Below are 15,351 nucleotides of genomic sequence, written 5' to 3'. Positions count from 1 at the left end.
GGGACTTCACTACTACCCTGTGACACCCAAACTCCCCTTTGTGGGCTACAACAGCAGCACCTGGAAAGAAATGACCCTGTCTTAGCCATCTGAGAGTAAAGCCCAAAGGGCAGATGGTGAAAATACCTGAAAGCAACCAAATGGCAGCTCAAAGACCATGTGGTCCTGATGTAGGCAAAGGTGAGAACTCCTTCTTCTGGGATTGTGGAAATTGTTGGGGTTTGGGGGTCAGTCAGGAGGCAGGGATGTTCTCTTACTTCCAAAAGAGGGAATTTAGATCAATTGTTATTTACCATTTTAGGAAACTTTTGTTCAGGAATGAATTTCATTCTTGCATGTTTGTCCTTGTAGAAGGAAACAGCACCATTTGCTTCATAAGTGTTTTCTTTTCAGCATACCACAGCTTAGAAATTTGGTTCTATTAATACTAATATCAAATATGTAAATTTAAGAGAATGAGACTGTCAAGTGATGGGCACAGGCTCTAAAGAACCCCTGCTGGAGGAAGAAGTGAGAGCATCATTTGTTCCCCATGGTCCCTGGGGGACCCCATTGCAGCTTGGGTAATGAGAATGAGCATTTGTTTCAAAAGTCAGAATCACCTCTCTCCTGACCACCATCATTCCTTTTATTAAGCATATTTTACTGAGCATTAAACAGCACAAATCCAAATGATAAAGTGCAGGCCACTGCACAGGCCTGTAATTCAGTTCAGCTTGGGTGTGAGTGTACGGACACACACCCCACGCTAACACACACAGACACACCCACACCCAGAATCTTGCACATTTTACCATCCTGCAACTACAGCATTTTAGAGAGCCCCATATCTTTAAAAAAAATAACACCCTGGTGCATATGCATACACACTTTCTTTTCCTGGTCAAATGCAGCAAGTGAGATTTATTTTAAAAGAAGAAGAAAAAGACTTACACCAATGGGGTTATCTAAAAGGAAGCAGATTAAACAGAGCCATGCTGATAACAGCTGATGTCTGGTTATAATTCACTTCCCTAATGCTGATTAATATATTCACAAACAAATCGAATGTGTTGCCAAAAGAGAAACACTGCTGTTAACACCCCAACAGCTACTGGTTTCAGTTGTGCTTCTCGATCAGGCAAAATGCTCTTTCCCCAGCTCCTAACACTGTTTATTTTGCTTCCTGCCAATCTTGCAAATAATTCGTCTTGCGTGTCGTTTCCTCATAAATGCTTCCTGGTGCTTGATCACTTTGCCTGTGTGGCATTTGATTTCAAACTGCCATTTTACCTTTATAAACATTTAGAACTTTCTAAGCGTGAGGAGAATGCCCAAAAGGCATGCAAAAATGAGGCTGTAATTAGATCAGCAAAGTATGCCTTACAGCCTATCTAGCTTTCTGTGTATACCAGAAATCTCTCTTTGCATCCAATATTGCATTCCCAATCTGGGTGCAGAACAGTAAATTAACATTTACTCCAGCAAAGAGGCCCTGGTATCAATATGTTTAATTTATTATTATTGCAAAGGACAGTTTTCCCATGATTAGTGAAACAGAATACATATAATATATTTAAGGATCTGCACCCAGACCACAAAAAAGGGGGGTAGGGATGGAGGGTAGGAGAAAAGCAGAAAATTAAAGAAAAAATAGAAGTAATATCAGTTACCACCTGATTTTTGTGGTTAAAAAATAGAATATGACGTGCAATAGTGCAATTTTCCTTTGCTAGTCCAGCAACACAAGTCTTAATAGGAAGTCCACTGAGGATTTTCTGCATTTCAGGATTTAGTTGCGTGCTTGCCGGGAGTTAGAGTTCCTACCAGACTTCTGACTCTGAGTGGAATCACTATGGCTAGAATCACTTTTATTCAGTCCAAGATGACGGAGCTTCATATCCCAGCGCTGTGAAATTTAAAACAGAAAACAGTCACAAGCACATATTACCAGGGTCATCACTTCTATTATTCTAACAACTGAGTAAGACTGCAAAATCAGATCTCAAAAGCATTTTACTACTTTTCCAAAAGTATAAAAATCTATATCCCAGGGTAACAATGAGATGGATGCTATGTAAACATAATTCTTTTATTTGAAAAAGCACAAAATTGGCCACTTGTATCAGTAATGCTTTCATATCAAATCTTTAACTTAAAATATCCAATAAACGGTGACACAAATATACATTGATATCTGTGGGTATTTCCTGAGGTAACATACACAAGTCTAGTACTTCATGGGTGACCAACAAATGGAAGATTTACACAGAGAATTTGAAGAAAGGGCTACTTTTTATTTTCCTCTCTTATGACTTGTAAAAACACAGCCTTTTAAACCTGTGTGATTTGAGCGGTGAAAAAAATGAAAATGGGGGGAGGGGGTAGAGTTCCTTATAAATATTTCCTAAATAATATCTACCAAGTGCAACAAAACAGAACAAAGTTCTGCCCTCATTCTACGTTTTACAAAGCAGACATCACCAATGTTTCTAATAACTACAATCAAGCTTATTAATATTTCATATTAACAATTTCAATAATGTTTACATTATTGAATATAATAATTTAAAAGGAAGTTATATTATGGTATTACAGGTAGTAAATAAGAAAAAGCGCTATAGCAGTACTTCTTAAACTTCAATGAATATAGAAATAACTTGGAGATCTTGTTAAAATTGCAGATCCTCATTCAGTGGGTCTGGGATGGGGCCCAAGATTTTCATACCTAACAGGCTCCCAGGTGATGCCAGTGTTGCTGGTCCAGGGACCACACTTTGAGCAGCAAGGAGCTAATGTCAGATGGCCCAAGTTCAAATTCTAACTCCATTAGTTACCATTCGAAGATTCTTGGACTTACTAGACCTTATCATTTACATACTAGAATTAATTCTAGCATCTGCTTAGTGTTCTGAAGATTCACAGATGAAAATGTATAAAATTCTTAGTAGATAACAAATTCTCCATTTTCAATTACTGAAATTACTGAAAGTAATTCTTCATTTTAGCACACTTAACTCCACAATCTTATTGGATTTTCATATTTAAAAAAAAAAGTCTGAATTTCAGCTCCCCAAGGCAGGCCAAATATCTTGATTTGAACAACCTGCTATTACAGAGACTTAGGTTTAAAAAAAAAAATTTGCATTGCAAAACCATAAAAAAGTCTTTATTTAATTCTTAATCTATCCCTGAGCGCAAAAAAAAATCAGCTGAAAAGGACAACTCTTATTTTAAAAAAAAACAGTATCCTCCATAAAACTCTTTTTTACATCTTCAGAACCGACTGGAAAACTACAGTAAGGATCTCAGTAATTCTAGCCAAAAGAGGTATTCCCATTCATGGTCTTTAACCCTGAGTTCTGTGTATGAATTAAAAATTGTTCAAGTTATTTCTTCCCTTCAGCATGTTTAAATCCAGACTGAAAATATAAATGAGTTCACAATAATAACTGTGAGTTCCCTGTAGAAAGCAATGGAAAATATCTTTGCCTTACTAAGAAAAAGGACAAAGACGCCATGTGTCCTGGGTCTTTACACGATGATAATTGTTTTGGTACCAAAAGAGAAGCAGCAAGCCGTGTTATATGCTTTGCAGCAATGATGTTGAAATCTCTTCCAACTGGTACAGGAATTTAGGACAAATTCCTGTTCTGCATTAGCAAGCAGAAAACGGAATTAAAAGGACAGTAAGAGATTCCAATACACTGAAGAAGAGCTACTTTTTAACAGACAGCAAACAAATTGAAAAGAGATGCAAATAGAGAATTCTCATGAGTCTGAACTTGAAATACATTTCACTTTTGACAAAATACTGGAGCGGAGGTGGGGGTGGGGGGGGGAGGGATAGCTTTCTGGAGGGTATTTTCTCCCTGCAAAATAATGCCCTCTACCTTTCTCGTAGGTCACTTAAACTGAAATGTATCTGCTGTGTCAAGTGCCAGGTGTATAAGATAAACTGCCTGGGGGTGTTTAACTTACACTTGTAAATGTTTCCCAAGCTTTCAGACTCACAGGGAAGAGGATATATTATGTTTGGTACAATTCCCACTCTCCCCTCCTCCCCTTTTTGCCCACTACACACACACACACACACACACACACACACACACACACACACACCGTTTTTGATTCTTTGCCCTTCTGTGCATACTACCCACATTCCTTTTGTTTTAACAGATTTGCTTAGTAAGAGGAAATGGAATCTTCTATAATAAGGTGATTTACTGTGATTTTTTTAAAAAATGCATCACTTACAGAATCTAAGAGTCATTGGCTTAAAAATAAAGCTATGGGGCTTCCCTGGTGGCGCAGTGGTTGAGAGTCCACCTGCCCATGCAGGGGATGCGGGTTCGTGCCCCGGTCCGGGAAGATCCCACACGCCGCAGAGCGGCTGGGCCCGTGAGCCATGGCCACTGAGCCTGCGCGTTCTGAGCCTGTGCTCCGCAACGGGAGAGGCCACAACAGTGAGAGGCCCGCATACCGCAAAAAAAAAAAAAAGAAAGAAAACAATAAAGCTATGTTTCTGCTCTAAGGACCTAATTTGGTCAGCTCTCTTATATACAGATGAATATGGCTGCACCTTGTACATAGGAACTGGTGCCTATGCACTGGGACAATATTGGCAGTTTTGTACCCAAGCTTTATTCTCCCCTTCTTCTCTGACTCACAGAACTGCAACTGTTCAAGGAACCAACATATTCAGCTAAAAAAACTAATTTTCCAGCTTCTCTTGCAGCTAGGGATGGACAGGAGACCCAGTCCTAAGTAAAATTGCTAGGTAGGATGCTTGGAATCTATTTTTACCTCCCTTTTCTTTCTCCCTGAAATGTAGGTGTGATGTGGAGGTAGGGCAGCCATCCTGTGACGTCCAGCTAACCTTGAATATGGAAGCAATATCTTTGAAAATGACCGATCCGTAAGCTAGAGGGAGCCTGGAGCCCTAATGATAATGTGGAGCCACCAGAGCTCACTGAACAGTGAGCTAAGATGAGGAAGGTGGCCAGCTGGCCTAACTACAGCTAGACTTCCCATGGTGGGAAGTTAGACAGCTGTAGTTACATCTCTGATACACACACAGAGAATCTGCTCCTTAAATGAAACAGACATTACAGACAAACTCAGTTCTTGGAATATTAAATATATATGTATCAGGTTTTAATATTTCTCATGAAGTTGAGGGCAGCTATTTTGTTTAAATGACTTTCTACTTTTATTTTCTGTTTATCATTTTGAACATAAGATTTAGGCTTACCTTAACTTTTTTACCAAGTCGATCCTTCCATTTCTCAGCAATAGAACCTTCCACCAACAGTAATCTATATTTTTAAAGAAGCAACCATTTTTGAAACATTAAAATATATTACTGAAAAGTACAAGGGATCATTGTCAGAAAGACTTACTGTTTATACTAGACTAGGACAGCCAAGTTTTAGAACAGTAATTCTAACTAATTGGGAGTCATGGACTCCTCTAAGAACAAATGAAGCTATGATCCCCCTCCCCAGAAAAATGCACACCCACAAATTTCCCACATATACTTTTGTATCCAATACATGAAATTGAAGGATCCAACTAAAACTGATCTTTAATCCCTCAGAGGGTAGACAGATCCCAAAGTAAGAACCAAGGAGTCATTATTCGGAATCCTTAAGGAGTGAATTACCTGGAGCGTTCCTCATCTTCATAGCCCATGATGAGATACTCTTCATTGACGTTAAGTGGAGGACACAGGCAACCAGAGCTGGTGTAAAGGTTAACAGTGTCCCTTGGAATGTTTACCAGAGAAGCCTTTAAAATCTCCTTCACCTCCACTACTGCAGTCACATCATGGCACTTGATCTTCACTTCTTTAACTTTAGCCCGAATGACTGGATAAAAGACAATAAAGCTGATGTGGTAATATGATACACAATAGGCACCCCATTCAAAAAAGACACATAGGCTTCTTTCTAGTCAATTCATATCCACTCAATGCTCAAAGAATAGAGAGGAAAAGTCAACCATATATTTTCACCTTAGACAGTAGTGAGTGACACACTACACAACACACCTGCCCCCTTAATGTTCAGCCCTGATCCCCTTTGCATGTAAGTTTATATTTGTGTGTATATAAGCATACATGTGTGCATGTATTTCATGGTGAGAAACCATTTAGATAATCAAAGATTGAATCTGGATGTAATTTTCCTTCAAAATTTCATTTTGGATGTGTGTATATGTATATGTGCAGTTTCAACGGTGCCAAGAAGAATTTAAACTGTATTAATTTCACTATTTAAAGACCTAGTACTTAAATATTCTTTGTTGCTTTGTCAGCATTCTTCTATAGGGTCTATTAACAGATTTTCTAAAGAGTTGGGGTTTTCTTTAGCGTCATAAAGTTGTTCTGTTCTACGGTGTCCCCAAGCTTGTTCTTCGATCTTTCCACCTTCCTCATCTTAGCTCACTGTTCAGACATCTGCTCCTTTCTTCCTTTGTTTCAGTATAGATTATCTTTCATACCCTCCTTTAGGTATACTGCATTTTCTTTTTGAATAAAAACTGTCGCCACTCATGTGCTATGGAATGTGGTCTAATATGTCAATTGCATTAATTTACCTCTTTCAAGGGATATTCTAGCATCCAACTTATAAGACTCGGCTTGACTTCTCAATATAAAGACAAACTGACTTAAAACTAATTCAGTTGCAAAGTCAAAGTATTTGACTCAGAATCTAGAAAGTACAGTTCTCCTTCTTTTCTGTATTTCCCTCCTTTGGAAGAGCCAAATTCTTTAGATTCCTACTTCTGGTAAATGAGCTTTTTACTTTTTTTTTCCTAAAGGGGGAGTTTGAAAAAGCCTAAGAAGAAGCAAAAATGTCAATTAGTAAGAAGCCAGTGGCTTTTGACCAGGAAGCCTCATTGCTCTAGTTCAATATCCATGGATATTATACACAGGAAAACACAACATATCCAAATGAATGTACTTTTTGAAAGACTCTTAGGCATATATCTGTAAACTACCTTCATCTGAGTCCCTTCCCACATATTTTAGGGGTTTTGAACTACAAAGAAAAAAGTAATCCGTGAAAATATAAAGCCAGCTAATAAGCCATTGCCTCCCATCAATGCCCCAATTCCATACAGAAACTTATTCAATAACATTCCACCAGTACAAGACACATACAATAAAAATTAAGCTACTAATTCTAAAAACTTTAGGACAAAACCTCATTTTTGCTTCACAGGTATTTCAATCTTCAGAGAACTAGTTGTCTCAAGTATGAGAGCTTATACTAAGCAAAATGTAACTGCCCAGCTGTCCCTGCTTGGTGTGATTTGTGAGTGAAGGAGTCCCTTTTTATTAGTGTTCTACTCTTATTTTTTTTTTTTTTTTTTTTTTTTTTTTTTTTGCGGTATGCGGGCCTCTCACTGTTGTGGCCTCTCCCGCCGCGGAGCACAGGCTCCGGACGCGCAGGCTCAGCGGCCATGGCTCACGGGCCCAGCCGCTCCGCGGCATGTGGGATCTTCCCAAACTGGGGCACGAACCCACATCCCCTGCATTGGCAGGCGGACTCTCAACCACTGCGCCACCAGGGAAGCCCTCTACTCTTATTTTAACAAAAGATAAGATTGCCCTTTTTGAAATGTCATTTGGGAGAATCAGATGATAGATTCACAACCCCAGCTAGCAGACATTTTTGTGCGTCCTGGCTTATGTGAATGTGCTTCATAGCATTCAACTATCACAGATTAGTGAACTGTGCAAACCTTCTCAAACTAATGATTTATTTACCCGGTGTGTCTACTATTTTCATTAGAAATTTTTAGCACATGTACCCACTCCAAAATAAATATCTCTTTACAAGACTTACTTTATTATTCAAGCAATTTTGTTAAAGCTCAAGAGCTTTAAACTGAATTAATCTGAATGAAGCAGAGGTTTTATCTGAATTATCAAATGCTCCCACCCCCACTTTGTTTTCTCAGTAGACACATGTAGATATTTAAGAAAGACAAAAATCAACATATTTTGGAATTTAAAATGTATTTTCTTTGCAGGGTTTTTCCTTCTATTTAATCATTTCAGTGCCTGCCTTCCCCAGAGAATCTCTGAGTAAGCCTCAGACAAGTGAAAATCCTTAAACTATGGGCAATCTAGTTATTGTTTGGCTATGAGAAAGAAATTATCTTTTTTCCATTAACTGTGCTCTGTATCCCATTTTCGGTTGTAATTTTCACTCAGCTACCTCGTTGCTGATTTTCTCTTCCCCTGACTTGTACCCAGTAGTATTTTATCTTTTAATAAAAATAGCAGCACTAACCACTGCAGCACTAAGAAGGTTGGGTATAGTAAAAATTAATAAGTAAAATAAATATAAATTCAACTAAAATTCCCCAATATAAAATTTCTATCATGCTTTTGTTTTTAATATAACCGTACTTAAAAGTTCATATAGCATTTTTCAGTCTTACAAAGCTAATCTCCTAAAAATTAAGACTTCCTTTCTCTTGTGATATCTCATATCACTTTGTAGAGGAGAGGGTCCTCAGATGAGCAGCCAGGTAAACATTTCAACCTTGGAAAGTGTGTCTACCATTGACTAAGAGAAACTATAGATTCCTCTAAAGATGTTAGTAAACAAAAAATAAAAATTGATTCCGTTGAAGAAAAACTTGAGAAACTAGGTATATTTATTTTAAAGAGATTTAACTACACTGAATCTTTTACTTGATACCTTTTAATACACAGTATTCTCAAAGATATCAAAGATTACTCTTACAGAGATTTACCCATTTCTCTCCATCCAATTCCCAAAATTATAAAAGCAGGATAAGTGTGCCGTGTATGTCCTATATTCTCTAAAGTAGGGCATGTAAACTCAATAATAAAGCCCTCATTTTAATAATGTAGGTGCATTTAAAAATCTATTTAATTGCCATGTTTATTCATTTACTCAGCATCGACAGAGACAGTAACATGAACTTTATTAATCTCATAAATGCCACAGGGGGAAAATCATAATAAAATGCCTATGGAATACAGCAAATACTGATTTGTTCCTTATTTTATCAACTGGAAAACTCTATTAATTGACCCTTTGAAATATAGCGGTAATTGATATTTGTGACTCTGAAGCATCCCAGTACCCAAAAGTAATTCTGAATAATCAAAGGAAAGACAACTTAGGTTCAATAATCATTGATAAAATAAGGATAATAGAACGTCTCATGGCGCAGTTGAGAAAATCACATAAGATAGTGTATAGAAACCGCCTAATACAGTACTTGGCACAGAGGCAGCAGGCTTTTTCCTCCTCCAGTTAAATTTGTCAGCTACATTTAGATTGGTAGCTCTTCAATTAATATTTTGTTTATCAGAATACCACATGTCTAGGTCAGTCTAGATAACAAAACATTTCCTTAATTGAATACTAACAACTTCTGTGTTACTTTCCAACTCTGTCAATGTTTTTCATGAGTTAGACTGAAGAAACCCAGTTTGATTCTTTTAACCACTCATAACACATTGAAGTGCTCCTCTGTTTACCCCACTTACTGTTCACCCCCATAAATCACAACTGATGACCCATTGCAGTTCCAGATCCTCCCTGGCCCGTCAGAAAGGGAAGAGTCCCTCCCACCTGTTTTGAAATGTATCTCTGTGTACTTAACTGCATGGTTCTAAGATGCCAGCAATGCTGCCTGATATGCTTCAAAAAAATCAAGCATTTGTTGAGAATGGTCCCCTTATGAGACCGTTTAGTTGTTTGGAACAGGGAGAGTTTGCTCTTAAAAGTTGTCCTTGTTGGGGCTACCCTGGTGGTGCAGTGGTTAAGAACCCACCTGCCAATGCAGGGGACACGGGTTTGAGCCCTGGTCTGGGAAGATTCCACATGCCACGGAGCAACTAAGCCGGTGCACCACAATTACTGAGCCTGCGCTCTAGAGCCCGTGAACCACAGCTACTGAGCCCGTGTGCCACAACTACTGAAGCCCGCGCGCCTAGAGCTTGTGCTCCACAAGAGAAGCCACGGCAACGAGAAGCCTGCGCACCCCATGGAGCCCCCACTCGGGGCAACCAGAGAAAGCCCACACACAGCAATGAAGACCCAATGCAGCCAAAAAAAAAAAAAAATCAATTAAATAAATCAATTTAAAAAAAAGTTGTCCTTGTTTGTTTTTAAGCCTCATTCTTATTTACACACACATACACATCCTTTCTTAACTCAGCAGTTTATAAATCAATCGTGAAGTTATCCTTACCATAGTTGTAATTGTTTCGGAAATAGGTCTTCTGTGTAGCTCTGATAGGTTTACATTTGCAGCGTTCTAAAAAATATAACATTTTATCTATTATAAGCAAAACTTCAACATCAGCTTTCTTTTGTTTATGCACATTTTTTGGTAATATTAGATCCAAGTTCGGTAGCAAGGAGGCTCTTAGTAATTCTACGTGTCTGGTCTCTTTCTCCTGGAACTACATTCACGTTTATTCTAGATACATAGCCTCTTATTCAGTGTCAAATGCTCATAAGTTCCCATTCTCCAACAAACCACCCAGATCCTGAGGAAACACTTCATCACCATGCAGGAGGAGAGCATGACTCCAGAGTCCTGAAAGAGACATGCTTAGTGCTTGTGGCAGAAGAATCAATGCCAACTGAGAGGCAATTTATGCTTATGCTCAGGTAACTGGTTTACCCCTGTGCAAGATCACTTGCATTCATGGACATTTTACAGGTTACACAGCACCCCTCCAAATATTAGTTTCCGGATCTAAAAGCAACTCAGTGAGATAAGCAGGTATTGTTATAACCCAGTGAACTTATTGAAGAGGCATGAGTTTCTTCTTTTTTATTTAATTTTTACTTTTTAAATTTTTAACTGAAGTATGAGTTACAATATTATACTTGTTTCAGGTGTACACCATAGTGATTATCATGACTTCCTTCTACAGGCAGAATAACTGCTATTAAACTCAATGGTATTATTATGTTTATTGGCGGAAATTACTAGATACATATTTCAAAATGAGAAGTTCTGTGCTTTTTAAATATCTGGTGAGTGGTGACCAGAACACATATTCTATGTGACATAATACAGGTGTATGTAATAAACGTAATTATCTCAAAATGTTTCATGTATTGGATAAATCATTTAACATCTTGGAGAGTGGATTACTATATTGTTTATAGATTACTTAGCTAAGAAATATACAATATATATACATCATACATCATAATATATATACATCATAGTAAATTCTTAGTCATTAAAGTCAATATAAAAATAGGAAATAATACACAATTACCTTAGAAAGCATTTTAGTTTATGTAAAGATTTCTTTAAAATAGTACCCCTGAGAAAGCTTCATTGAAGATGAAATGGTATGTGTTTCTTCTATTTTCACACAGAAAAAGGAAAAATGAACACATTAACCACAGAAAAGAAGCCAACAAAAAATTTTTGTTTAAAAAGTGTTTTATGTTAGCACGGAGACTAATAAAAGGCAGAAGTTTTCCTTGACCATTTGACATTGTGTTTTCTAATCAAAATAAATGTTATTTCCAGTTGAACTCACAGATAACATGCTTTGAAGTAGTAGTCCCAAGGGATGTAACACTTCACTACCCGATTTTCAATTCTAGAAATAAGCGTCTCTACTGGGGACAGGTGCTGGTCTCCAAAGCAGAAGCAGCAGCACTGTTGTTCTCACCCAGGAGAGAAGTGAGGATGTCCTCAGGGCTACACACAGCAATTCTCTTGTTCTGCAGATAATTTTTAACACTGTTTTTGTGGAAGAACAATCTCAGCCCAATAAACCATATGCAACATCAGTGCTGGTTGCTATTTTGAAGAAGACTCTTCAAAAAATAACTTTCTTATTAGCAAAACATTTGTATTCCCATTTAAAACAGAATAGAAAGTTATCTAGTTCTATTGTTTTATTTTGTACCAAAATATTACACATTTTTAAAAGAGATATTCTTGAGATTGACATTATTTCTGAAGAAATATATGTTATGGTCTTTGACTTACAAATTATCCTCACCCATATATAGATATGGATTTATGCTTTTCTACCTCTTTATATTTTTTTAATTAAAAATTTTTTTTTATTGGGGTATAGTTGTTTTACAATGTTGTGTTAATTTCTACTATACAGTGGAGTTCCCTGTGCTATACAGCAGGTTCTTATTAGTTATCTATTTTATACATATTAGTGTATATATGTCAATCCCAATCTCCCAATTCACTTATGCTTTTCTATCTCTTTAAAAATAGACATTTATTTATTTATTAATGAATAGATATTTATTCATTAAAAATAATGAATGTAGATAAATTATCTACATATTTGTAATTCTTCAGAAAATTGCACATGTTCTAATAAAAAATTCTTGGCAAAAATACACCAGCTGTTACTGGATTGCATCTCTAATATGTTGTTGTTACCATATAGCTTTGCTTGAAGCATAAAAAATGGATTCTAAAACACTTTCCAGGCAGAGATTTTTCAAAAAAATTATATCATAAAACAATTTAGGAAGATTTTAAGTAGGTGTTTCCACAACCATATGTACAACTACAGGGCTTCCCTGGTGGCGCAGTAGTTGAGAGTCCACCTGCTGATGCAGGGGACATGGGTTCGTGCCCTGGTCTGGGAAGATCCCACGTGCCGCGAAGCGGCTGGGCCCGTGAGCCATGGCCACTGAGCCTGCGCGTCCAGAGCCTGTGCTCCGCAACGGGAGAGGCCACAGCAGTGAGAGGCCTGAGTACGAAAAAAAAAAAAAAAAAAGCTTGAAACTCATATGTACAACTACATGTATTAGCTAGTCTCTTTCCTAATAGCTAATGACCTAAGTAATTATTTTCTTGGGACTAAATTTTGTTCCTCCTCAATGTACTTGTTTCTCCTGCTGGCCTCAGAGGTGGCAATACCATACTATATGTCTGAAAACTTTCCTATGCTCCAAACCTTAGCTCTTGCTATCAGCAAATATCTGTCTGGTTGAAGTAACTAGTAGCTCAAAAAATAACAGAGTAATAAGGAGGAGTGGAATTTTATATCTACAAGGCTCAAATACAGAAGAACTTTCACTTACTTATGCTAACTCAACTCAAACATTCATATCTGAAGGTTTTCACGAAAAGTGTATCTTAGATCAACATATCTGGAAGATTATCCCTTTTCTAAAGTATTTCTACCCACATCTACATATATGTCTCCAAAAGCCCAAGAACTGGGAAATGGCCAAAAAAAAAAAAAAAATCATAGAGGAATACACTGCATGCATTATTTACTACATTTTTTTGTACCAGCCACCCTAAATCAGACTGCAACAGCTTCTTTTTATTTTACTACCAATAGTTGATTTCTCAGACTTTTTATTGGGCCAGTAGCATTATCATCATATCTACTTTAATTCACCAATAATTTTGCCACTAGTGTCCCTCCCCCAGCTTGCCAATGGCACAGGTCTATTATTTTACTGAGCTTTGCACAAAAGACCACTAGATATTGATTTGCTTGCATCCCACTGTTAAGAAGAAAAACATGTAAAGGAACTGCCTTGGTGCTCTTATCTAAGGAAAAGATACAGCAAAATTTAAAGGAGTTGGTTGTGACACAGTAAAGAAGTGACAAGGAGTTCTTCTAGTGTGGGGAAAGTTTTAATATTAGCAATTCATTCACCTCGAAGTCTAGAATTAAATATAACCTGAATCACAGGACAACATGCAATCCTATATCTCACAAGCGTCTGTGGAGCACAACCAGGAAACTGTCTTGGGCAGCTTTCCCTCATATTCTCTAGTTAGATTCTCTCAGCTACTCTTCTAGAATCCAAGATCTCCTACTCCTCTGCTAATGAAACTGAAAACTGTTTATTATCCTAGTATGAACATGAGTTTACCACCCTAGAACACATAGGAGTTTGTGAAATTAACATGCCCAGTGCTGCACAGAACCTGGTCTGCAATTCAGGGGAGCTGCCCTATGGTGCACCGCAGTGCCTGAGCCAGGAACAGCTTCCCTGTCTCAACACTGGGGCTTCTGAGAAACAGTTCTGAGTGGCAAGTCATCATACCCTTCTTTATGCATTTTTTTACACATAAAAAAAGAATCAGCTCATTTATTGGAAATACATAAAGACAATAGTCTTTTTTAAAGGGTTCCATGATTTTACAAGTCTAAAAATTATAAGTACCTGACAATTATGAAATTTGATACTCACCGGACCTTAACTATTTAAGGCAACCTTGTTTGAGTTCAAGCTTAAGTGTGATATGACTTTCTAACTAACCCTGACCTTTGTTTGAAATTGACTTCTGTTGGGTCTTCTCCAGAGCTGTAAGACTATAATTAACTTTGGCAGATTCCAAAACCCCTATAACCTTTCATGTACCATGACTTTGGAATACTACCATCTGTTAGTGAGTACTTTTCTGCTTTTTTTAAGGAAAAGGCCTTAGATCTGTGCTCAAGATTTATTTTCAAAAAGAAAATACAATTCTATTTGCATTACAATTTCTATTATAACTCTTTCAAGACGGACTCTAATCAGATCAGAGTTTAAATAATTTTAATTTGTACCAAATGAACTATATGTTTTATATTTGACCCTGAAAGCCCACTTGTCCACCTTCGCTCCATTTTAAGACACATAGGAGCAGACCACAACAATTTTTAAAACAGATGTAAAAAATAAAATGTTATGATCCTTAACTATGACTTCTTTACTGAGATCCAGATCTGTATTTTCAATTGCCTATAAATGATGTCCATGAACCAGGCTTGAGTAATTTTAAACATATGTCAATGTCCATCACACCATAAAATTGTCTTTCTTCTATAGAAATAGCGTCTTCTGACTCTACAACCCTGGGATAGCTATGCTTCTCTAAATATAAGATGGAAAAGGAAAAGAGAACTAACATTTGTTGAAGCCTTTGAGTCACTTACATATTAATTCATTCATTCTACAAATATTTATTGGGTGTCTATTACACGCCAAACTCTGTGCCAGGCATGTAGGACACCTGATGAGCAATACAGACAATTCAGAATAGGATACAGACATTGAACAAATAATTACACAGGAAATAATTTATTTTCATATGTAATACATCCTATGAAAGAAAAGCACAATGTGCAGTGAGAACATACAATTTGATGACCTAAACTAGTCTGGTCTTCAAAGTCCTCTGAGGAAATGACATTAAAGCTTGAAATCTGAAAGATCAGCTGTAGCTATCTAGGCAGGAACTACATCTTTATACATAAGATAGTGAAGGAGAAGACCATAAAGGAGACTGAGAAGGCACATCCAAAGATGGGGAAGAAATACAGGAGAGTATAGAGTCAAAAAGCTGAAAGAAGATGGT

At 37.3% G+C, this 15,351-nt stretch overlaps 1 protein-coding gene across 1 annotated transcript in view; it reads right to left on the bottom strand.

Moving 5' to 3' along the window:
* Window positions 1–607: 607 nt before the first annotated feature.
* Window positions 608–15,351, bottom strand: part of FRZB (frizzled related protein) — a 34,511-nt gene continuing 19,767 nt past the window's right edge. The window contains exons 3-6 of the mRNA XM_027114971.1: window positions 10,228–10,293; window positions 5,645–5,849; window positions 5,234–5,297; window positions 608–1,888 (exon numbers count right to left, since the gene is read on the bottom strand). Of these exons, the coding sequence (XP_026970772.1) occupies window positions 1,772–1,888; window positions 5,234–5,297; window positions 5,645–5,849; window positions 10,228–10,293 (452 nt within the window). The 3' untranslated portion in view covers window positions 608–1,771. The remainder of the gene's footprint in view (window positions 1,889–5,233; window positions 5,298–5,644; window positions 5,850–10,227; window positions 10,294–15,351) is intronic.

The sequence above is a fragment of the Aethalodelphis obliquidens genome, unplaced genomic scaffold, assembly GCF_003676395.1.
Source record: "Aethalodelphis obliquidens isolate GAN/ISIS:26980383/991018 unplaced genomic scaffold, ASM367639v1 scaffold2, whole genome shotgun sequence".
Taxonomy (NCBI): Eukaryota; Metazoa; Chordata; class Mammalia; order Artiodactyla; family Delphinidae; genus Aethalodelphis; species Aethalodelphis obliquidens.
Note: the sequence above shows the minus strand (reverse complement) of the source record. Positions and strands in the feature narration are given on the sequence as shown.